This window comes from Haliotis rufescens, unplaced genomic scaffold (assembly GCF_023055435.1).
Source record: "Haliotis rufescens isolate VD_foot unplaced genomic scaffold, xgHalRufe1.0.p SCAF_1, whole genome shotgun sequence".
In the NCBI taxonomy this organism is placed as follows: Eukaryota; Metazoa; Mollusca; class Gastropoda; order Lepetellida; family Haliotidae; genus Haliotis; species Haliotis rufescens.
Genome location: NW_025963779.1, coordinates 19267494 through 19294118, shown reverse-complemented (window position 1 = coordinate 19294118; position 26625 = coordinate 19267494). Strand labels below are relative to the sequence as shown.

Genomic DNA, 26625 nt, shown 5'->3' with positions numbered 1-26625 from the left:
AAAAGCTTTTTTGAAAACAACACTGTTCCGACATAATCATTGTCATTGTCGTTACATTGTTGAAGAACTATACGAGTTTTGTTTGTATATTGTTTAACTCCGCACTTAGCAATATTCCAGCTATATGACGGCGGTCTGTAAATAATCGAGTCTGGACCAGAAAATCCAGTTATTGACATCATGAGTATCGATCCACGAAATTGGGATACGGTGACATGCACCAACCAAGCCAACGAGTCTGACGTTAGTCGCCTCTTACGACAAGCATAGTAGCCTGGGCAACTGAAAACCGATTTTACCCCGGATCTTCACAGATCTTCACAGTTCCTGTGAGCTCCGAATGCAAGCTTGTAATTTACTGGGGTGGTGGTGGTGGGAATGGAGGTTGGGTGTGTTGGTTTCATTACAAAGTGTTGCGTACGTTGGGTAACTGTGACACATAACCAGCTGCTGATAACATGATATTGCATGCTGTCCGATGAGAATAGAAATAAACTCAACCGTGTTGACCTTCATGTTGTACGACCACAATCACTGGACTATGATTGTTAAGGTAGTTGACTGGGGAGCGTTTTTTACTCAGTCGTTTTCATCCTCATCTTTAGGTCACAGGGAAGACTTAACGTGTCCACCCTATACTCTCCCATCGTCATCTGCGTGTAGTTCATTGACACTAGTGTCAAACCTCACGGTCATGTTTGTGCCTTGTCTCGCGTTGAGTGTAACATTTACGTCACTTTCTGTAGTCCCAGAATCCTTAGGCTGTTCCGGTTCCGGTGTTGCGCCGTTTTCAATAACGACCTGAGTGTTGACATTGCCGTCTGTCTCGTCCCTCTCCATCATCTGGTCACGTGGTGGATGATGCGCCTGCTCCTTCATCCGTGCCATCAGCTGCTTCCAGTTGTAGAACGTGTACTGAGGCGTGAAGGCGTCTCCCGACGTCGCTACGTCGTCGTCATCAAGCTTGCTACCCTTGATGTGGACGCATTTAGCATACACAGGGGGTGCTGCGTTGTAAACAGAAAAATAATGTTTATAAAAATATATCTGTATCAATTGTAATTATCTCCCCTTTGACGTTATGTGTCAGCGTTAGTATAAGACGTATACGTTTAAATGTAATCTTTTTAACTAACCTTTTTAACACATTTAGCATTTACTACGAAATGAACAAGACGCGTATCATGCATTCCACTTCACATTGCAGGATCTCGTCCTGCTTCGGGAAGCATACCATTCGAATCTTCGTCAAGTAGCGTCACGTCATCTTACCGTAACGTCCCCATTCTTTCCCCTCGCCTTTTCCCGTAAATTACAAGGCTTGGATCATCTTCCCGAGGCAAGAGCGTTAACTGACTTTAAAAGTCCAGCTTCCACCCTTGCCAAACTAGGCTGGAATTCCTGGGCTCGATCGTAGCGACACCAGTGGCTATTACGAGTTATGTCCCTTCTATGCCTCTCCTATGGACCAATCAGATTCCACCTCTCGTATCACTTGCTTTTGCTTCAAACAAAATGGCGGCTTACAGTCAAGACGATCTGATCGATAATCAAGGTCTATAATGTGATAAAACGGGTCTGGCATCGCGAAGTTCATCAAATCACGTGAGCACATTGATTAAAAACATGAAAAGATTTGGAAAATATCTGTTGACAACGAGTTGGCGGTGTACATGCTTTGCAAACCCTGCAATCGACCGAAATCTGCATTTCAGTTTACGAACCGGATTTTGATTTCAGTGCGCGATTTTGATTGGACTTTGCATAGACTCGTCAGTCCAGCCAAAATCTAACTCCATAATACCAGCCTAGTTCGGTAAGGGTGGAAACTGGACTTTTATAGTCAGTTAACTCTCTTGCCTCGGAAAGATGGGCTTGGATCGGAATAACACAAGTTGGTCACAAATGTTCACCATTGGTCGTGTGTTCGAATCCAAAATTCTTTCCGAATGTGACATTTTGTTAGAACTCTTGGATTTCCCCCCAAATAGTTAACGCCTGCACTCTTCACTTAGGGTTTTCCTCTGACGCTGTCGCGCCATGAGATAAGTGACGTAGTGTTGGGAGAGGTTTTAACACTAACACTCATTCATTTTTCACACTCATCATGTGCTCCAGACATGAAGATGGGTCTTACGCATTGCTATGCTGGCGAGACTCGATGTTGCTGCTGGCACAGTTAGAGAACCTGGGTCCTGGATGGGCGTGGCTCCCGGCCCCGATGTGCCGTTACATGGAAAGGGCGTGGCGCCCGGTGAGGGGATATCGTTTTGCTCCCGGCCACCAGTAAGGTTGAATAATCCTTCTCCACCCAACATCCGGACCACCACGTGTCGTAGTGGGATTGTGCCGATGAGGATCTCGTCGTGGAACTCGATGCTGTCACAGTTGCAGCCGTCAGGGACTATTTTCAACTATAGAAGGCAATAAGACAATAGACAATGATAAATAATCTGTTGTAATTTGAGTAGAGAACACAGTATAAGACAACACTAAAATAATTCATTCAAAGCTGATACATATACTATAACAAAAAGGTAGGGGTGTAACGATACGGTGGGGTCGCGATACGATACATATCCCGATGCTATGGTTGTGATACGATTCGTATCCCAATACAGTACTGTTATGGTTATAGTAGATATCGTTGATATTCTTTCTTTTTGCAAGTGAATCACAACCCTGAAACATTTGTTATTACATTTCAAGAGATCAAAGATGGGATATTGTAAGGCAGAAACATATTGGTAGAAGGCCTTGTGAATGTTATGCTTTGTATGTCCAACTATGAAATACTAGAGACTGTCACCATGCTGTGTTTCGGAGCTTGATTTCCTCTGAAATATTCTTGCCATATAAATCACTTTCTTCATTGCCAGACATTTTTGTGTGTGTATTTTTCTGTAGTTTCACCTCAAAACAAAATCCCCCCCTACCGTTTTTGCATAGTATATAATTCCTTTACATCCTTATTGCGTTTCCATATTCCTTCTGTGAGGCACTACGTATTTTACTATTGTACGCTTACCACTTGTTATTTAACGCCGCAATCAGCAATGTTCCAGCTGTATGACGGCGGCCTGTAAATAATCGAGTCGGGACCAGACAATCCAGTGATTGATATTGAGTGCAACGACCCACGCCATCGGGGTAGGATGACAAGCCATTAACTGTGTCACCGGCCACCCGATCCATTAAGTCCATCACAGCATAGAATGTTGGGGACCTATTCTTACCCGGGTCAGGTTAGATCCCCAGCACCCAAAGAGGAGACTACTTGGGAACCTGGGAACGGCGGTTCATGCATCCCGTCAATGCTACTACTACTACTACTACTACTACTACTACTACTACTACTACTACTACTACTACATCATTTCTACTGCTACTATTACATTACTGCTACTATTACTGCTACTACTACTACTGCTACTATTACTGCTACTAATATTACTACTGCTACTACTATTACTACTGCTATCAAAGCTACTACTACTACTGCTACTATTACTGCTACTATTACTGCTACTAATATTACTACTGTTACTACTACTGCTACTATTACTGCTGCTATTACTACTGCTACTACTGCTGCTGCTACTATTACTGCTCCTACTATTATTGCTGCTACTTTTACTACCGTTATTACAACTACTACTACTACTACTACTGCTACTATTACTGCTACTACTACCACTATTACTGCCACTATTATTATTATTATTATTATTATTACTACTACTACTACCACAACGACCACTGTTACCACTTTCACTGCTTCTGTAGTTATGCACCATCACTGTGTATTATATGTATTAATTTATTTCAATCAGCATCAGAAAAATATATTGTAGAGGAGATGCTGCTTCTGCAACCCCTCAGCCACCTTCGGCATTACAGCTCTGACTTGCTAGTCTACAAACGACCGTACCCTGATGATGTAGTCCACGTCGATGATGTTGCAGCCCATGAGATGAGAGGGTGGTGTAGGTGGGATGTCTACCGTGGTCTTCAGCACCCCCGAGCTGTGGGCGGTCACCGGGTCCATGTCGAACCTGTCCAGTTCTTCCTCCTGTTTCTTGGAGTCATCGTGGGCGAAATACGTCGTCACCTAGCAACACGCAGTTTATGTGCAGTACACTGTCGTACACGGACACCCCGCTATCCGGACAACTGTATTGTATTGTTTATTCGGTAATGGGGACACCGGCCCATTGTACAAGTATATATTCACATTATATATATGACAACCACTGGAACGTCGCCACACAACCACTTATCGTTAATGTGGACGGGGTTTCAGTGTATACGAAAACAGTCAGAATCATTTTGGTGACGTCAAATTGTACGTATGTATGACTCAGTTAGTGAGTGAGTATAGTTTTACGCCGCTTTTAGCAATATTATAGCAATATCACGTCGGGGGACACCAGAAATGGGCTTCATCAGAGACCATACGGTCTCTGGCTTCAAACATTGAATACCTATGTAGGGTATCGAACCGGGTCTTCGGCGTGATGAGCGAACGCCTTAACCACCAGACGACCCCATATACGACCTTGTGAGCCCTTGAAGGAGCCAGCGTAATTCCTATATAAAGAAGATTATACTTGAGCGTATACTAGCACATTAAGTAGTTTTAGGAGCCTTAGAGCGCAAAATCATAAACCTGTTACTTACACAACGCTGAAGACGCTCAAGATGCTGGATAGCGCTATCGCAAAGGGCAGTAGGGTAGAGTGGATAACACAGCGAGTCGTATCAATACTATTCACTTACACTATTAATCATACTGGCGGTCATAGTACAAACCATTTTGAACTTGACCTCTGACAGGAGTCTGCTGTTCGACTTGTTCTTCACCTCCACTGTGAGGGGGATCTCCTCTCCGGGGACGAAGCCGCGGCGGTCGATGTGGTAGTTGAGCGAGAAGTAGCCGGCCCTGCAGCACCCGCAACACACCGTCTGTTCCGCAGTGTGAACGATGGGCTCCTGCAAGTTGGTAGATATGTGCTTAGAAGGACTTGAAACCAAAACTGTGTTCTACAGGAGATATCATCTGGGTGAGATCAAGCGATATCCACTAGGAGATATCACTACAATGAGTGAGTGAGTGAGTATGGTTTTACGCCTCTTTTAGCAATAGTCCAGCAATATCATGGCGGGGGACACCAGAAATGGGCTTCATACATTGTACCCATGTCGGGAATTGAACCCGGGTCTTTGGCGTGACGAGCGAACGCTTTGACCACAAGGCTACCCGATCCCCCTACTACAATGAGATTGCATCATAATGCTTTGCAGAATATTGTGATGTCATTGATTACCATGACAATGAAATCTCTCTGACACTGAAGCTGGTTATCTGTACGTTTTACACTAAAGACTATTGTTTACAAATTGAAAAAACTTGATTTTAGATACTTAATAGAATCTTTACCTCGTATCTTTTGATATAAACATATCAACATTCGTTGAAAAAAGGTTAAAATCCTCGGGTAGCCTCGGAGTTTTTAACTTTTATCGATTTTTACACTCGGATGCGATTCTCTATTTATGTTTGTGTTGTGGATGCGGTGTTTCGATGTTAAATACTGTCAATATTGGAAATAATTTTTCTCCAAACGTTGGCTCTCAAACAGTGTGAATTTAACCATCTTCCCGAGGCAAGGTAGTTAACTGACTATAACAGTCCAGTTGAAACTGGATTTTTACAGCCAGTTAAGTCCCTTGGCTCGGGAAGATGGAATGTATCTGCATGATTCAATGAATTAGTTTTTTTGTTTTGTTTGTTTGCTTGTTGTTTAACGCCGCACCCAGCAATATTCCAGCTATATGACGGCGGTCTGTAAAATAATCGAATCTGGACCAGACAATCCAGTGATTGACATCATGAGCATCGATCTACGTAATTGGGGTCGATGACATGTATCAACCAAGTCAGCAAGCCTGACCACCCGATCCCGTAAGTCGCCTTTTACGACAAGCATAGTCGCCTTTTTACGGCAAGTATAGGTTGCTGAAGACCTATTCTACCCCGGACTCTTCAGGGGTCCAATGAATTAGTACCGGGGCCGGGCTAACTCATTGGTTAAAGCGGTGGTCGGCACGCCTTCCGTGAGGACGACGGATATTGCTTGTGTATTGCTAAACCCGGTGTAAAACAGACTTAACAAACACATATGCCATGGCTGAATAAAGAAATGTATGTCGCCTGGCCGAGGCATGAGTAGGTTAACGTCATGTTATCACACCACCATACAGATTACTGGAGTTAGTGTCTCTCTATAGCAGGTTGGGCCCATATATGGCATTCTATGTGTTTCCGTGACACGTGATAACCCCCAAAAGCTAGCCATTACCGGAACCGGAAGTCGTACCTGAGACAAGCATCACTGGACACGCTTACCCTTTTCGCTATCTCTTGTTTGTCAGTGATCTCTTCATATAATTTTCATCGCTATTTGATTTTTACAGCCCTTGTTATCTTTTTTCGGCAGGTTCTTTTTCAACGTTGACGTTTTAATTTTATATTGGTTAAGATTAAAAACTTAGAAGTCAAGTTATTAAACGCCGTGGATTCGTAGCTGCATTTATCGAGCGAGCATTGATGGCATTAAACACCATGGAGTACAAATTTGGTGATTAGTGAGAGTAAGGATAAACGTGATTACTGACGCTGGCGTGGGGGTCGTCGTTGAGGTCGTACATGCCGAGGACGGTGAAGAATATCTTGACGTTGTGGTCTCTCTTCCACGGCTTGTCTATTGTGGCCTTGACCTTGTAGTTGACGCAGCCATGATCTCCCTCAAAGGAACATGGGAGGTTTTTAGGAAGGGGGACACTGAACGGGAACTCGTAATGTCCGGCGGGGAGATGTGCCGAGAAGTCCTTGTCAGAATCTGGAATGGACGAGTGACCATTTGATGGCTGCTGTCACACAAGCAATGAATGTATGTGTCTCCCCACGGCTGTATCATATCTGCTAGAATACACACTGCTCCGGCTAATGACGTCATCACATCACATCACAGATGTACCTGCCCCGTCCTATACATATAGTTATATGTTCTTTCCATCACATATGTACCTGTCCCGTATCTATCTAGTATCATCATCCTCTCATCATTGATGTACCCCGTGATGTATCTAGTTATATCTTCTTCCCATCACAGATGTGCCTGCCCTGTGATATATGTAGGTTTATCTTCCTCCTATACAGATGTGCCTGCCCTGTGATATATCTAGTTATATCTTCTTCCCATCACAGATGTGCCTGCCCTGTGATATATCTAGGTTTATCTTCTTCCCATCACAGATGTGCCTGCCCTGTGATATATCTAGGTTTATCTTCTTCCCATCACAGATGTGCCTGCCCTGTGATATATCTAGGTTTATCTTCCTTCTACACAGATGTGCCTGCCCTGTGATATATCTAGTTATATCTTCTTCCCATCACAGATGTGCCTGCCCTGTGATATATGTAGGTTTATCTTCCTCCTATACAGATGTGCCTGCCCTGTGATATATCTAGTTATATCTTCTTCCCATCACAGATGTGCCTGCCCTGTGATATATCTAGGTTTATCTTCTTCCCATCACAGATGTGCCTGCCCTGTGATATATCTAGGTTTATCTTCTTCCCATCACAGATGTGCCTGCCCTGTGATATATCTAGGTTTATCTTCCTTCTACACAGATGTGCCTGCCCTGTGATATATCTAGTTATATCTTCTTCCCATCACAGATGTACCTACCCCGTGATATATCTAGGTTTATCTTCCTTCTACATAGATGTGCCTGCCCTGTGATATATCTAGGTTTATCTTCTTCCCATCACAGATGTACCTACCCCGTATTATATCTAGGTTTATCTTCTTCCCATCACAGATGTGCCTGCCCGTGATATATCTAGTTATATCTTCTTCCCATCACAGATGTACCTACCCCGTGATATATCTAGGTTTATCTTCTTCCCATCACAGATGTGCCTGCCCTGTGATATATCTAGTTATATCTTCTTCCCATCACAGATGTGCCTGCCCTGTGATATATCTAGTTATATCTTCTTCCCATCACAGATGTACCTACCCTGTGATATATCTAGGTTTATCTTCTTCCCATCACAGATGTGCCTGCCCTGTGATATATCTAGTTATATCTTCTCCCCATCACAGATGTACCTACCCTGTGATATATCTAGGTTTATCTTCTTCCCATCACAGATGTGCCTGCCCTGTGATATATCTAGTTATATCTTCTTCCCATCACAGATGTGCCTGCCCTGTGATATATCTAGGTTTATCTTCTTCCCATCACAGATGTGCCTTCCCTGTGATATATCTAGGTTTATCTTCTTCCCATCACAGATGTGCCTGCCCTGTGATATATCTAGGTTTATCTTCTCCCCATCACAGATGTACCTACCCTGTGATATATCTAGGTTTATCTTCCTTCTACACAGATGTACCTACCCCGTGATATATCTAGGTTTATCTTCTTCTCATCACAGATGTGCCTGCCCTGTGATATATCTAGGTTTATCTTCCTTCTTCACAGATGTACCTACCCCGTGATATATCTAGGTTTATCTTCTTCTCATCACAGATGTGCCTGCCCTGTGATATATCTAGGTTCATCTTCCTTCTACACAGATGTACCTACCCCGTGATATATCTAGGTTTATCTTCTTCTCATCACAGATGTGCCTGCCCTGTGATATATCTAGGTTTATCTTCCTTCTTCACAGATGTACCTACCCCGTGATATATCTAGGTTTATCTTCTTCTCATCACAGATGTGCCTGCCCTGTGATATATCTAGGTTCATCTTCCTTCTACACAGATGTACCTACCCCGTGATATATCTAGGTTTATCTTCTTCTCATCACAGATGTGCCTGCCCTGTGATATATCTTGGTTCATCTTCCTTCTACACAGATGTACCTACCCCGTAATGTATCTAGTTATATCTTATTCCCATCACATATGTTTGTGCCCCTATCTAGTATTACTATCCGCTCACCATTGATGATATAACTAGCTTTATCTTCCACCCATGAAAGATGTACATTTCCCGTGATATATCTAGTTTTATCTTCCTCTCACCCCAGATGCACATACCCCGTGATATACACTGTATCTAGATTTCCCCTCTTACAGATGTACATACCCTAGCGCTGTGATATGTCTAGTTTTGTCTTCTTCCAATCATAGATGCACCTACCCGTGATATATCTAGTTTTATCTTCCTCTCACCCCAGATGCACATACCCCGTGATATACACTGTATCTAGATTTCCCCTCTTACAGATGTACATACCCTAGCGCTGTGATATGTCTAGTTTTGTCTTCTTCCCATCATAGATGCACCTACCCGTGATATGTCTAGTTTTATCTTCCTCTCACCCAAGATGCACATACCCCGTGATATATCTAGTTTTATCCTCCTGCCATCACAGACGCATCTACCCCGTGATATATCTAGTTTTATCCTCCTGCCATCACAGACGCACCTACCCCGTGATATATCTAGTTTTATCTTCCTCTCACCCAAGATGCACCTACCCCGTGATATATCTAGTTTTATCCTCCTGTCATCACAGACGCACCTACCCCGTGATATATCTAGTTTTATCTTCCTCTCACCCAAGACGCATCTACCCCGTGATATATCTAGTTTTAACTTCCTCTCACCCAAGATGCACCTACCCCGTGATATATCTAGTTTTATCCTCCTGTCATCACAGACGCATCTACCCCGTGATATATCTAGTTTTATCTTCTTCCCATCATAGATGCACCTACCCGTGATATATCTAGTTTTATCTTCCTCTCACCCAAGATGCACATACCCCGTGATATATCTAGTTTTATCCTCCTGCCATCACAGACGCATCTACCCCGTGATATATCTAGTTTTATCCTCCTGCCATCACAGACGCATCTACCCCGTGATATATCTAGTTTTATCCTCCTGCCATCACAGAAGCACCTACCCCGTGATATATCTAGTTTTATCCTCCTGCCATCACAGACGCACCTACCCCGTGATATATCTAGTTTTATCCTCCTGCCATCACAGACGCACCTACCCCGTGATATATCTAGTTTTATCCTCCTGCCATCACAGACGCACCTACCCCGGCGTGATATATCTAGTTTTATCCTCCTGCCATCACAGAAGCACCTACCACGTGATATATCTAGTTTTATCCTCCTGCCATCACAGACGCACCTACCCCGTGATATATCTAGTTTTATCTTCCTCTCACCCAAGATGCACATACCCCGTGATATATCTAGTTTTATCCTCCTGCCATCACAGACGCACCTACCCCGGCGTGATATATCTAGTTTTATCCTCCTGCCATCACAGACGCACCTACCCCGTGATATATCTAGTTTTATCCTCCTGCCATCACAGACGCACCTACCCCGGCGTGATATATCTAGTTTTATCCTCCTGCCATCACAGACGCACCTACCACGTGATATATCTAGTTTTATGTTCCTCTCACCCAAGATGCACATACCCCGTGATATATCTAGTTTTATCTTCCTGCCATCACACACGCACCTACCCCGTGATATATCTAGTTTTATCCTCCTGCCATCACAGACGCATCTACCCCGTGATATATCTAGTTTTATCCTCCTGCCATCACAGACGCACCTACCCCGTGATATATCTAGTTTTATCCTCCTGCCATCACAGACGCATCTACCCCGTGATATATCTAGTTTTATCCTCCTGCCATCACAGACGCACCTACCCCGTGATATATCTAGTTTTATCCTCCTGCCATCACAGACGCACCTACCACGTGATATATCTAGTTTTATCCTCCTGCCATCACAGACGCACCTACCCCGGCGTGATATATCTAGTTTTATCTTCCTCTCACCCAAGATGCACATACCCCGTGATATATCTAGTTTTATCCTCCTGCCATCACAGACGCACCTACCCCGTGATATATCTAGTTTTATCCTCCTGCCATCACAGACGCACCTACCACGTGATATATCTAGTTTTATCCTCCTGCCATCACAGACGCATCTACCCCGTGATATATCTAGTTTTATCCTCCTGCCATCACAGACGCACCTACCCCGTGATATATCTAGTTTTATCCTCCTGCCATCACAGACGCACCTACCCCGTGATATATCTAGTTTTATCCTCCTGCCATCACAGACGCACCTACCCCGGCGTGATATATCTAGTTTTATCTTCCTCTCACCCAAGATGCACATACCCCGTGATATATCTAGTTTTATCCTCCTGCCATCACAGACGCACCTACCCCGTGATATATCTAGTTTTATCCTCCTGCCATCACAGACGCACCTACCCCGGCGTGATATATCTAGTTTTATCCTCCTGCCATCACAGACGCACCTACCACGTGATATATCTAGTTTTATCCTCCTGCCATCACAGACGCACCTACCCCGTGATATATCTAGTTTTATCCTCCTGCCATCACAGACGCACCTACCCCGTGATATATCTAGTTTTATCCTCCTGCCATCACAGACGCACCTACCACGTGATATATCTAGTTTTATCCTCCTGCCATCACAGACGCACCTACCACGTGATATATCTAGTTTTATCCTCCTGCCATCACAGACGCACCTACCCCGGCGTGATATATCTAGTTTTATCCTCCTGCCATCACAGACGCACATACCCCGTGATATATCTAGTTTTATCCTCCTGCCATCACAGACGCACCTACCCCGTGATATATCTAGTTTTAACTTCCTGCCATCACAGACGCATCTACCCCGTGATATATCTAGTTTTATCTTCCTGCCATCACAGACGCATCTACCCCGTGATATATCTAGTTTTAACTTCCTCTCACCCAAGATGCACATACCCCGTGATATATCTAGTTTTATCCTCCTGCCATCACAGACGCATCTACCCCGTGATATATCTAGTTTTATCTTCCTCTCAACCTAGATGTACCTACCTTCCCCCCAGAGCAGCTTCCTGTGGTTGATGTAGATCTCCTCTGCGTTGAAGTGGACCACGACGGTCTTCTTACTGTCGTCGTCGTCCTGATTGGCCGTCTCCTTCCAGTTGACCCCTGCCTTCCCTTGAAAGGTCACTCGTATCCCTGAATTGTAGAGGGCTCTTGTCTCTTTTACACTTGTTACCTACTACTATAGACTAACAATTAGTCCCAGAAATAAAGTTATCTGAGTTAAAAAATATGTATCTACAAAATAAAAATATAATCCAAATGAACTTGAGTTGGATTCCCTTTTTTAGATTATTCTCTAGGGTCTGGAAGACATACTACCCTAATGCTGCGTGGACCAATACTAACTTGGACAGTCCTTCCTGGAAATATAACAGCTGCTTCTTGGTACTTTGTATGTAAATAGCCGACACAATCGGCATCGTGACATATTCCCATAATAGACAAGAAGACAATAAATGTCATAGTGGACATATATGCCAGATAATAATGTAGGATTTATTTAGAAACAACATTCTTATATTTGTGTACTAGTGTTTTAGGACTATAGCCAAAGGCGACCTTACCTTGAAAACAGCCCCACCTTCATACATACTACTATCTGTATTACTAACAGTCACCTTGAAAACAGCCCCACCTTCATACATACTACTATCTGTATCACTAACAGTCACCTTGAAAACAGCCCCACCTTCATACATACTACTATCTGTATCATTAACAGTCTGTCTGTATTCGCATATTGAATGCGACGTCTAAACGCTTTAAATGGTACCTGTCTTGAACAATTACATGTTTTAAATGATATACACCTCGAGAGAGAGAGAGAGAGAGAGAGAGAGAGAGAGAGAGAGAGAGAGAGAGAGAGAGAGAGAGAGGGAGAGAGAGAGGGAGAGAGAGAGGGAGAGAGAGAGAGGGGAGAGAGAGAGAGGGAGGGAGAGGAGAGAGAGAGAGAGAGAGAGAGAGGGAGAGAGAGAGAGAGAGAGAGAGAGAGAGAGAGAGAGAGAGAGAGAGAGAGAGAGAGAGAGAGAGAGAGAGAGAGAGTTCTTTCTGTGGGCAAAGAAGCCGTTATACCCTGGGCACACATGGCAGTTTTTTGTCAGTCTTTAAACGGTATCCGAGATTCTGTCAATCAGAACACGTTCACAACGAGCTGGTTATTACCGGAAGACGTGTTATTGGCTGAGTGCCCTATACTTGTGTAGTAGCGATAAGGGGTTTGCTATCGGATGTTTTCAGTAGTAAAGTCTGATATCGGAATAAATCTTACTCGTATTTATGTCATGGATATAGGACGCTATCTATTTAATTGATGAGTGATGAGAAACTGAATCAGAAGTCCAATCAAGTTTTAGTCCGGTCCACTAAACGCCATGACCTGAAGCTTCCTAATCCATATTGTATATATTCGCAGGCAAGGGGAAAACAGTACATGGGATAGAAATAGATGTCTACACAATTGTTAAATATTGTCTTTTTTTATTCTGTTGAGTTGATCTGTGATAAGGTTTATATATTATGCTGCTATATTGCTCCCTGATGTCCGCTGATACCGGTGTGTGGTGGCGTGCAATTATGTGGTGTTGAGATTGTGACAGAGTGGTGATTTAATACCTTAATAGCGTTCTCCTGAGAATACACTCGATAAACACTGGCGTGACACACTAAACACGGGGGGCTGGCGTTAACAGGGCTTGTAGATTTGCTTTTATTCTATAAATGATTCATGTTGTTATATAGTGAATCTATGGATTAACGCACAAACTTCTACTTCAACCATTCGCCCGACAATAATTCACATAAACCATAACTACAGTAAACTACGCTTAAAACGAACTCAAAGGGACCACTAATTTTAGTTCGTTATAACTGTAGTTTGTTATAAGCATGCATACAGCATATATGAAACAAATGGCAGGGACTAAAAATAAGTTCGTTATATCGATCAGTTCGTTATAAGCGTGTTCGTTATAAACGTAGTATACTGTATTTCTCTGTTAGACGATGAATCTACGTGTTTTTTTTTATCTGAGTGGTGTTATTCACTATGGTACTATCCAGCTTGAAATATAATCAAGAAATTCTTTAAAAGTTAATGAGTCAGTGTGAGAGCAAAGGGTACTTCATATTTTCAACTTAAGCTCAATCAAACTGTGACATCGGCTGTAGTGCTCAATTAAAACGTTGCCAGGACTCACTCCTAACACCCAGCTTTTATATCACTTTATCGTTTTGGCTTTCGGAAACGGCATCCAATGTACAAAGCTCCAGCTTGCGACCTACCGCATCGGTGCTACCTTTCAGAACCCAGCGATCAGGTGGTACGTCTGTAACAACGCTTATTGTGGCGGGGTTGGGTCGTGGGAGAGGGGGTAGATAGGGGGGGGGGGGGGTATTTGGGTGCAGTGTGTTTTGGCTCCAGTATGTCTTTGCTCCAGCCAAAAAGCTATACACGCTACCTACACAGACGCACCATGGATCTCGACTAAAGCACATGTTTTGCAATAACTACAGTTTGCAGAATCGTGGCTGATATGATCAAATGTGTAGTATTTTTTGGCAATATATGCTCAAAATAATCAGCAGTTCCACAGATTATTTTCTTAAAATATTTACGTTCATGATGCGTTGATAAACATTGAAATGTTTTGGTTTTTTTTCAATAAACTACTCAAAAGAAGTTAAAGAGCACCCGAATTTCTTAAATGACTGTACAGTTAATGATTCATGACAGATTTACTCTATGAAGAAAGGCTGTGTTCTTTAACTGGTAGAATAGGTCTTCAGCAACCCATGCTTGTCGTAAAAGGCGACTATGCTTGTCGTAAGAGGCGACAAACGGGATCGGTTGGTCAGGCTCGCTGACTTGGTTGATGCATGTCATCGATCCCAAATGCATGGATCGATGCTCATGATATCAATCACTGGATTGTCTGGTCCAGACTGGATTATTTACAGACCGCCGTCATACAGCTAGAATATTGCTGAGTTTGGCGTTAAACAACCAACCAACCAACCAACCAACCAACCAACCAACTTTAACTTCTTCTGAGTAGCATATTTAGAATAACTGCTAGTTAAAGGGCAAGAGTAATCTTCATTATTAACAGTCAAGTGATTTATAAATGTTTACAAATAGGCCATTTTCACAAATCAATAGCGCTTTGTCCTGGGCCTATTGCTGAGTGAATGAGTTAAAGGCCTGTACGTCACACCTAGCTGATTTGGGTCGCCGGAGCTATACCGGAGCACAAATTTGGCGATTTTAGGGGATCGGTACTAGCACGGCAGCGCAACGGTATCATATCGCTAAGAACGGTAGTACATCCTCAGGACATCGTCGGAACATCGGCAAAAAAATTAGCGACGGCAAGCGACGGTAGTAGTTTTTTCGCTGCCGGAGCGAGCAACGGGACTACAACGGCAGTACAACGGCGTATTCGGTATGGCTTCGTTAATGTCGGTAGAGCATCGGTAGCGTCCCGTAATGGATCGGCGGCTCTCCGGTGGCCTCAATGTGTCCCGTACTGGTACCGATGTGATACCGTAGTACTACCGAATACCACCGAAGTAGTACCGATGCGCCGCCGATGTGATACCGGAGCTCCATCGTCACACCGGTAGTGCATCGGCACCGCAACGACATCACTCCGCTAGAGCTCCAGTCAACGGTGATACATCGGTATAACATCGGCACCACAACGACATAACGCCGCTACAGCTCCGGTCAACGGTGATACATCGGTATAACATCGGCACCGCAACGACATAACGCCGCTAGAGCTCCGGTCAACGGTGATACATCGGTATAACATCGGCACCGCAACGACATCACTCCGCTAGAGCTCCGGTCAACGGTGATACATCGGTATAACATCGGCACCGCAACGACATAACGCCGCTAGAGCTCCGGTCAACGGTGATACATCGGTATAACATCGGCACCGCAACGACATCACTCCGCTAGAGCTCCGGTCAACGGTGATACATCGGTATAACATCGGCACCGCAACGACATCACTCCGCTAGAGCTCCGGTCAACGGTGATACATCGGTATAACATCGGCACCGCAACGACATCACTCCGCTAGAGCTCCGGTCAACGGTGATACATCGGTATAACATCGGCACCGCAACGACATCACTCCGCTAGAGCTCCGGTCAACGGTGATACATCGGTATAACATCGGCACCGCAACGACATCACTCCGCAAGAGCTCCGGTCAACGGTGAAACATCGGTACAACATCGGCACCGCAACGACATCACTCCGCTAGAGCTCCGGTCAACGGTGATACATCGGTATAACATCGGCACCGCAACGACATCACTCCGCAAGAGCTCCGGTCAACGGTGATACATCGGTATAACATCGGCACCGCAACGACATCACTCCGCAAGAGCTCCGGTCAACGGTGAAACATCGGTACAACATCGGCACCGCAACGACATCACTCCGCTAGAGCTCCGGTCAACGGTGATACATCGGTATAACATCGGCACAGCAACGACATCACGCCGCTAGAGCTCTGGTCAACGTGTGATACATCGGTATAACATCGGCATCGCAACGACATAACGCCGCTAGAGCTCCGGTCAACGGTGATACATCGGTATAACATCGGCACCGCAACGACATCACTCCGCTAGAGCTCCGGTCAACGGTGATACATCGGTATAACATCGGCACCGCAACGACATCACTCCGCAAGAGCTCCGGTCAACGGTGATACATCGGTATAACATCGGCACCGCAACGACATCACTCCGCAAGAGCTCCGGTCAACGGTGAAACATCGGTACAACATCGGCACCGCAACGACATCACTCCGCTAGAGCTCCGGTCAACGTTGATACATCGGTATAACATCGGCACCGCAACGACATCACGCCGCTAGAGCTCTGGTCAACGTGTGATACATCGGTATAACATCGGCACCGCAACGACATAACGCCGCTAGAGCTCCGGTCAACGGTGATACATCGGTATAACATCGGCACCGCAACGACATAACGCCGCTAGAGCTCCGGTCAACGGTGATACATCGGTATAACATCGGCACCGCAACGACATCACTCCGCTAGAGCTCCGGTCAACGGTGATACATCGGTATAACATCGGCACCGCAACGACATCACTCCGCTAGAGCTCCGGTCAACGGTGATACATCGGTATAACATCGGCACCGCAACGACATCACTCCGCTAGAGCTCCGGTCAACGGTGATACATCGGTATAACATCGGCACCGCAACGACATAACGCCGCTAGAGCTCCGGTCAACGGTGATACATCGGTATAACATCGGCACCGCAACGACATCACTCCGCTAGAGCTCCGGTCAACGGTGATACATCGGTATAACATCGGCACCGCAACGACATCACTCCGCTAGAGCTCCGGTCAACGGTGATACATCGGTATAACATCGGCACCGCAACGACATCACTCCGCTAGAGCTCCGGTCAACGGTGATACATCGGTATAACATCGGCACCGCAACGACATCACTCCGCTAGAGCTCCGGTCAACGGTGATACATCGGTATAACATCGGCACCGCAACGACATCACTCCGCAAGAGCTCCGGTCAACGGTGAAACATCGGTACAACATCGGCACCGCAACGACATCACTCCGCTAGAGCTCCGGTCAACGGTGATACATCGGTATAACATCGGCACCGCAACGACATCACTCCGCAAGAGCTCCGGTCAACGGTGATACATCGGTATAACATCGGCACCGCAACGACATCACTCCGCAAGAGCTCCGGTCAACGGTGAAACATCGGTACAACATCGGCACCGCAACGACATCACTCCGCTAGAGCTCCGGTCAACGGTGATACATCGGTATAACATCGGCACCGCAACGACATCACTCCGCTAGAGCTCCGGTCAACGGTGATACATCGGTATAACATCGGCACCGCAACGACATCACTCCGCTAGAGCTCCGGTCAACGGTGATACATCGGTATAACATCGGCACCGCAACGACATCACTCCGCTAGAGCTCCGGTCAACGGTGATACATCGGTATAACATCGGCACCGCAACGACATAACGCCGCTAGAGCTCCGGTCAACGGTGATACATCGGTATAACATCGGCACCGCAACGACATCACTCCGCTAGAGCTCCGGTCAACGGTGATACATCGGTATAACATCGGCACCGCAACGACATCACTCCGCTAGAGCTCCGGTCAACGGTGATACATCGGTATAACATCGGCACCGCAACGACATCACTCCGCTAGAGCTCCGGTCAACGGTGATACATCGGTATAACATCGGCACCGCAACGACATCACTCCGCTAGAGCTCCGGTCAACGGTGATACATCGGTATAACATCGGCACCGCAACGACATCACTCCGCAAGAGCTCCGGTCAACGGTGAAACATCGGTACAACATCGGCACCGCAACGACATCACTCCGCTAGAGCTCCGGTCAACGGTGATACATCGGTATAACATCGGCACCGCAACGACATCACTCCGCAAGAGCTCCGGTCAACGGTGATACATCGGTATAACATCGGCACCGCAACGACATCACTCCGCAAGAGCTCCGGTCAACGGTGAAACATCGGTACAACATCGGCACCGCAACGACATCACTCCGCTAGAGCTCCGGTCAACGGTGATACATCGGTATAACATCGGCACAGCAACGACATCACGCCGCTAGAGCTCTGGTCAACGTGTGATACATCGGTATAACATCGGCATCGCAACGACATAACGCCGCTAGAGCTCCGGTCAACGGTGATACATCGGTATAACATCGGCACCGCAACGACATCACTCCGCTAGAGCTCCGGTCAACGGTGATACATCGGTATAACATCGGCACCGCAACGACATCACTCCGCAAGAGCTCCGGTCAACGGTGATACATCGGTATAACATCGGCACCGCAACGACATCACTCCGCAAGAGCTCCGGTCAACGGTGAAACATCGGTACAACATCGGCACCGCAACGACATCACTCCGCTAGAGCTCCGGTCAACGTTGATACATCGGTATAACATCGGCACCGCAACGACATCACGCCGCTAGAGCTCTGGTCAACGTGTGATACATCGGTATAACATCGGCACCGCAACGACATAACGCCGCTAGAGCTCCGGTCAACGGTGATACATCGGTATAACATCGGCACCGCAACGACATAACGCCGCTAGAGCTCCAGTCAACGGTGATACATCGGTATAACATCGGCACCGCAACGACATCACTCCGCTAGAGCTCCGGTCAACGGTGATACATCGGTATAACATCGGCACCGCAACGACATCACTCCGCTAGAGCTCCGGTCAACGGTGATACATCGGTATAACATCGGCACCGCAACGACATCACTCCGCTAGAGCTCCGGTCAACGGTGATACATCGGTTTAACATCGGCACCGCAACGACATCACTCCGCTAGAGCTCCGGTCAACGGTGATACATCGGTATAACATCGGCACCGCAACGACATCACTCCGCAAGAGCTCCGGTCAACGGTGAAACATCGGTACAACATCGGCACCGCAACGACATCACTCCGCTAGAGCTCCGGTCAACGGTGATACATCGGTATAACATCGGCACCGCAACGACATCACTCCGCAAGAGCTCCGGTCAACGGTGATACATCGGTATAACATCGGCACCGCAACGACATCACTCCGCAAGAGCTCCGGTCAACGGTGAAACATCGGTACAACATCGGCACCGCAACGACATCACTCCGCTAGAGCTCCGGTCAACGGTGATACATCGGTATAACATCGGCACAGCAACGACATCACGCCGCTAGAGCTCTGGTCAACGTGTGATACATCGGTATAACATCGGCACCGCAACGACATAACGCCGCTAGAGCTCCGGTCAACGGTGATACATCGGTATAACATCGGCACCGCAACGACATCACTCCGCTAGAGCTCCGGTCAACGGTGATACATCGGTATAACATCGGCACCGCAACGACATCACTCCGCAAGAGCTCCGGTCAACGGTGATACATCGGTATAACATCGGCACCGCAACGACATCACTCCGCAAGAGCTCCGGTCAACGGTGAAACATCGGTACAACATCGGCACCGCAACGACATCACTCCGCTAGAGCTCTGGTCAACGTGTGATACATCGGTATAACATCGGCACCGCAACGACATAACGCCGCTAGAGCTCCGGTCAAGTGTGATACATCGGTATAACATCGGCACCGCAACGACATAACGCCGCTAGAGCTCCGGTCAACGGTGATACATCGGTATAACATCGGCACCGCAACGACATCACTCCGCAAGAGCTCCGGTCAACGGTGATACATCGGTATAACATCGGCACCGCAACGACATCACTCCGCTAGAGCTCCGGTCAACGGTGAAACATCGGTATAACATCGGCACCGCAACGACATCACTCCGCTAGAGCTCCGGTCAACGGTGATACATCGGTATAACATCGGCACCGCAACGACATCACTCCGCAAGAGCTCCGGTCAACGTGTGATACATCGGTGCAACATCGGCACCGCAACGACATCACTCCGCTAGAGCTCCGGTCAACGGTGATACATCGGTATAACATCGGCACCGCAACGACATCACTCCGCTAGAGCTCCGGTCAACGGTGATACATCGGTATAACATCGGCACCGCAACGACATCACTCCGCAAGAGCTCCGGTCAACGGTGAAACATCGGTACAACATCGGCACCGCAACGACATCACTCCGCTAGAGCTCCGGTCAACGGTGATACATCGGTATAACATCGGCACCGCAACGACATCACGCCGCTAGAGCTCTGGTCAACGTGTGATACATCGGTATAACATCGGCACCGCAACGACATAACGCCGCTAGAGCTCCGGTCAACGGTGATACATCGGTATAACATCGGCACCGCAACGACATCACTCCGCTAGAGCTCCGGTCAACGGTGATACATCGGTATAACATCGGCACCGCAACGACATCACTCCGCAAGAGCTCCGGTCAACGGTGATACATCGGTATAACATCGGCACCGCAACGACATCACTCCGCAAGAGCTCCGGTCAACGGTGAAACATCGGTACAACATCGGCACCGCAACGACATCACTCCGCTAGAGCTCCGGTCAACGGTGATACATCGGTATAACATCGGCACCGCAACGACATCACGCCGCTAGAGCTCTGGTCAACGTGTGATACATCGGTATAACATCGGCACCGCAACGACATAACGCCGCTAGAGCTCCGGTCAACGGTGATACATCGGTATAACATCGGCACCGCAACGACATCACTCCGCTAGAGCTCCGGTCAACGGTGATACATCGGTATAACATCGGCACCGCAACGACATCACTCCGCAAGAGCTCCGGTCAACGGTGAAACATCGGTACAACATCGGCACCGCAACGACATCACTCCGCTAGAGCTCCGGTCAACGGTGATACATCGGTATAACATCGGCACCGCAACGACATCACTCCGCAAGAGCTCCGGTCAACGGTGAAACATCGGTACAACATCGGCACCGCAACGACATCACTCCGCTAGAGCTCCGGTCAACGGTGATACATCGGTATAACATCGGCACCGCAACGACATCACGCCGCTAGAGCTCCGGTCAACGTGTGATACATCGGTATAACATCGGCACCGCAACGACATCACTCCGCTAGAGCTCCGGTCAACGGTGATACATCGGTATAACATCGGCACCGCAACGACATCACTCCGCTAGAGCTCCGGTCAACGGTGATACATCGGTATAACATCGGCACCGCAACGACATCACTCCGCTAGAGCTCCGGTCAACGGTGATACATCGGTATAACATCGGCACCGCAACGACATCACTCCGCAAGAGCTCCGGTCAACGGTGAAACATCGGTACAACATCGGCACCGCAACGACATCACTCCGCTAGAGCTCCGGTCAACGGTGATACATCGGTATAACATCGGCACCGCAACGACATCACGCCGCTAGAGCTCCGGTCAACGTGTGATACATCGGTATAACATCGGCACCGCAACGACATAACGCCGCTAGAGCTCCGGTCAACGGTGATACATCGGTATAACATCGGCACCGCAACGACATCACTCCGCTAGAGCTCCGGTCAACGGTGATACATCGGTATAACATCGGCACCGCAACGACATCACTCCGCAAGAGCTCCTGTCAACGGTGATACATCGGTATAACATCGGCACCGCAACGACATCACTCCGCAAGAGCTCCGGTCAACGGTGAAACATCGGTACAACATCGGCACCGCAACGACATCACTCCGCTAGAGCTCCGGTCAACGTTGATACATCGGTATAACATCGGCACCGCAACGACATCACGCCGCTAGAGCTCTGGTCAACGTGTGATACATCGGTATAACATCGGCACCGCAACGACATAACGCCGCTAGAGCTCCGGTCAACGGTGATACATCGGTATAACATCGGCACCGCAACGACATCACTCCGCTAGAGCTCCGGTCAACGGTGATACATCGGTATAACATCGGCACCGCAACGACATCACTCCGCTTGAGCTCCGGTCAACGGCAATACATCGGTATAACATCGGCGGCGCATCGGTAACACTAAGGTGACAGGAAAAGTGGTATTCGGAAGCACATCGTCTCTTACAACGGTAGAACAACGGGAACGCCGGTACTACATCGGTATTGCTACGGTCGATTTTAAATTTTCAAGCGCTTTCTCGCCGGAGCTCCGCCGATTTTCACAACGTTGTTAAATTTATTGCTCCGTTAAGTCCCGGCGAGGTACATGTGTACATCGGTAGTGTGTGACAGGCCCATTAGAAAGAACCATTGTCGGACAGACCAAGCACCGGTCCGCTGTTGATGTAAAAATTATCAAACATTTTAGTCAGCTGCTGCGACTAGTGGTACTTCAAGTCAGGATTTGAGTTGATAAATAGTTTTAAAATATATATTCCAGTAACATTACATAGTAATAGCGATGGAAGCGCGTTGCCATTAGCGCCGAGGGTCCATTAGCGCACGGTACCCATATGGATGTGCTGTTGATACAACAGTTGCTGTCAACCCCTTTTCTATAGAAAAGATCATGTGTCGCACTGAACATCGAAATGACAAAGGTGTGATGATTTGTTTATGATAGTATAAACAGTTTGTTTCAAACATTCTAACATACACAAATTAATGGTTTAGTTAATACACATGATATACGTATTTAAAACATTAATTGTTATTCAAATTAAGTAACGTCGGATGCAGATAGAACTTCGGAACCCATCAAAGAACATACCTCTCATTTTCATGGGCTCGCTGATGGTGACGACGACCACGCCCGACACCACCTCCCCCGACGTGTACACAGTCCTCGAGTTGTCAAGTCGTATACAGAACTCCTGTAACTTGCCCATGATGCTGCTTCCTGGCGCCGACAGTAACAACACTTGGCGGAGACGTCACAGAGTATCTACCATTACACTCAAGGTAGCTAATATAATCACCATGCGAAGGCCATGTCGAAGAGAAATATTTCTGATCTATTGATAGGAATAGATTAATTTACGTTCTTTCAATTATACGTCAGTTTAGTCGTACCCGTGACAAAGACACATCGCAGAAACGTTGACAACATCGGCGTCACCGCCTCAGCAACAGCAACATATCATGTTAAAATGTCCTTCTATCCTCGACCAATGCAGTTACCACAGCCGTTCCTTCCCGCGTGTTTCATGCGAATGACTCTCACGTAGCAGCCGTAGTAAAACTATTCCAACTTACTTAAATCGTTGGCAAATTGTTAAACATTCAAATGGTCGTCGATAAAGCACATTCGGAACAGTCTCACAGACGCACACCACGGAACATGGTGGGCTACAGTCCCGGACCGAGTAACGTCCAACGCCCGGTACTGATAGCTCCAGCGAGGATGTGAAGTCAGTCAGCTGCCTCTATAGTGATCTACAGATTCACCAGTTTGACACCGGCGGGAATTATAAATATGTTTACCCAAGTGGATCAATACTGATGCTTTTGTATCGGTTTGAGTAGCATAGACGCTGAGTTACAGCGCTATCGGGACATTGTCCCGGGTACAGTCGAGTACTCAGTCTACTCCACTGTTCTGCACAGGAGGCATTTAATTAAGCTGCGGTCATCTACCAATCAGCCACGATGGCGACTATGCGAGGAATAGTGATAGCTGGTGCGATCATATCGAAATAAGTTAATGACTGACAACTAGCTTCCAATGCTACGCGGCGTGGGCGGTGGGGCATGTTTGTTTGTTAAAGCAAACAGTGATAACGACAACATTATGCAGTGACCGCGGCCGGCGTCAGGATGTTTTCATTTAGATGTGCGGAATCACGGAATAATCCCCTTCTGAATCCCTGGAACAAAGACGATTGAACTTTGAAGTTCCTACCAACGATGGCACCAAAATTAAGTCAAATGGTTCTGAAAGCTGAACTTAGATTAAATGATAATTGGTTTAAGTACTTTCTTTAATAAAACAACAAAATTCATCATTGACGGCAGTCAACATGGTCAACTTCAGATGTTGTCGACTATGTCGCAATACTCTTTGTCATCATCATCGTCATCATCATGATCATGATCATCATCAGAACCTGGAGGACCAAAGTGCTGAATTTATGAAGATGAATCACTTCACCTGAGATCGTAGTTTTTGTGAGGGCTGTGAAGGTTTATTTTAGTCTCATGCAGTCAACATTTGATTTATAAGGTGATTAAACAATAAGCCTTTCTGTCTGTCGAGCTGTTGGTAGTTTTTATATATTTATTTATTTACAGACCGCCGTCATATAGCTGGAATACTGCCGAGTGCGACGTTAAACAAGCAAACAAACACACACAAAGACACACGCACGCGCGCGCACACACGCACACACACACACATGCGTAGATCGATGATCATGATGACATTCTCTTGATTGTCTGGTCCAGACTCGTTTATTTACAGAACGCCGTCATATAGCATATATGCTTAGTGCGGCGTTAAACAACAAGCAAACAAACACAGACACACAGACGGACAAACAAACACACGCGCGCACAATCGTGTATGCATGTCGCTATATATAGGTGCAATGATATTCACCTCCACGTGGTAAACATCCCGACTACCGAGCGGTGAGACCTGCATCATGATCTGAGTGCGTTTCCTGGTTGAGTGCGTTTAAGTCTGCCCTATCACAGGATACATTAAGCAAGCCTCGACACTCATGCGTGTAATGTCAGGTACAGGGGGAGGATTCCAACACGCACGAACTGTATCAAGCAGGGTCGAGGGAGACATCAATGTGTTTCTTTATGAATAACCCTACAACAAAACGTCATGCGATTTAAATATTGTACGTGTTTGTAGTCGACGCCGCTGTACTATATGGCATTCTTCAGTGCACGGAGACATACTTCAGTGCATGGAGACATACTTCAGTGCATGGAGACATACGTCAGTGCATGGAGACATAAGTACTCGTATGTCTCCACGTGAGGAAGTTTCCATGCACTGAAGTATGTCTCCGTGCACTGAAGTATGTCTCCGTGCACTGAAGTATGTCTCCATGCAGTGAAGTATGTCTCCATGCAGTGAAGTATGTCTCCATGCAGTGAAGTATGTCTCCAGGCACTGAAGTATGTCTCCAGGCACTGAAGTTTACTTCAGTGCATGGAAACTTACTCACGTGGAAACATACCTCAGTGCATGGAGACATATTTCAGTGTATGGAGACATACTTCAGTGCATGGAGACATACGTCAGTGTATGTAGACATACTTCAGTGCATGGAGACATACGTTAGTGTATGGAGACATACTTCAGTGCATGGAGACATATTTCAGTGCATGGAGACATACTTCAGTGCACGGAGACATACTTCAGTGCATGGAGAAATACGTCAGTGTATGGAGACAAACTTCAGTGCATGGATACATACGTTAGTGTATGGAGACATACTTCAGTGCATGGAGACATACTTCAGTGCATGGAGACATACTTCAGTACATGGGGACATACTTCAGTGCATGGAGACATACTTCAGTGCATGGAGACATACTTCAGTGCATGGAGAAATACTTCAGTGTATGGAGACAAACTTCAGTGCATGGATACATACGTTGGTGTATGGAGACATACTTCAGTGCATGGAGACATACTTCAGTGCACGGAGACATACTTCAGTGCATGGAGAAATACGTCAGTGTATGGAGACAAACTTCAGTGCATGGAGACATACTTCAGTGCATGGAGACATGCTTCAGTGCATGGAGACATACTTCAGTGCACGGAGACATACTTCAGTGCACGGAGACATACTTCAGTGCATGGAGACATACTTCAGTGCACGGAGACATACTTCAGTGTATGGAGAAATACGTCAGTGTATGGAGACATACTTCAGTGCATGGAGACATACTTCAGTGCATGGAGACATGCTTCAGTGCATGGAGACATACTTTAGTACATGGAGACATACGTCAGTTCATGGAGACATACGTCAGTGCATGGAGTCAAACGTCAGTGCATGGAGACATACGACAGTGCATGGAGACATACTCCAGTGCATGGAGACATACTTCAGTTCATGGCGAACGGGTTATGGA

General features: G+C 46.6%; 1 protein-coding gene across 1 annotated transcript; it reads right to left on the bottom strand.

The window, feature by feature from the left end:
* Positions 1–283: 283 nt before the first annotated feature.
* Positions 284–24140, bottom strand: LOC124113361 (arrestin domain-containing protein 2-like). The gene is made up of 7 exons (XM_046473658.2): positions 23294–24140; positions 11987–12133; positions 6679–6902; positions 4813–4992; positions 3932–4111; positions 2138–2414; positions 284–1007 (listed from the first exon to the last, which is right to left on the bottom strand). Exons 1-7 carry the CDS (start codon positions 23409–23411, stop codon positions 634–636), a joined length of 1500 nt encoding a protein of 499 aa, XP_046329614.2. The 5' UTR covers positions 23412–24140; the 3' UTR covers positions 284–633.
* Between the last annotated feature and the right edge of the window lie 2485 nt (positions 24141–26625).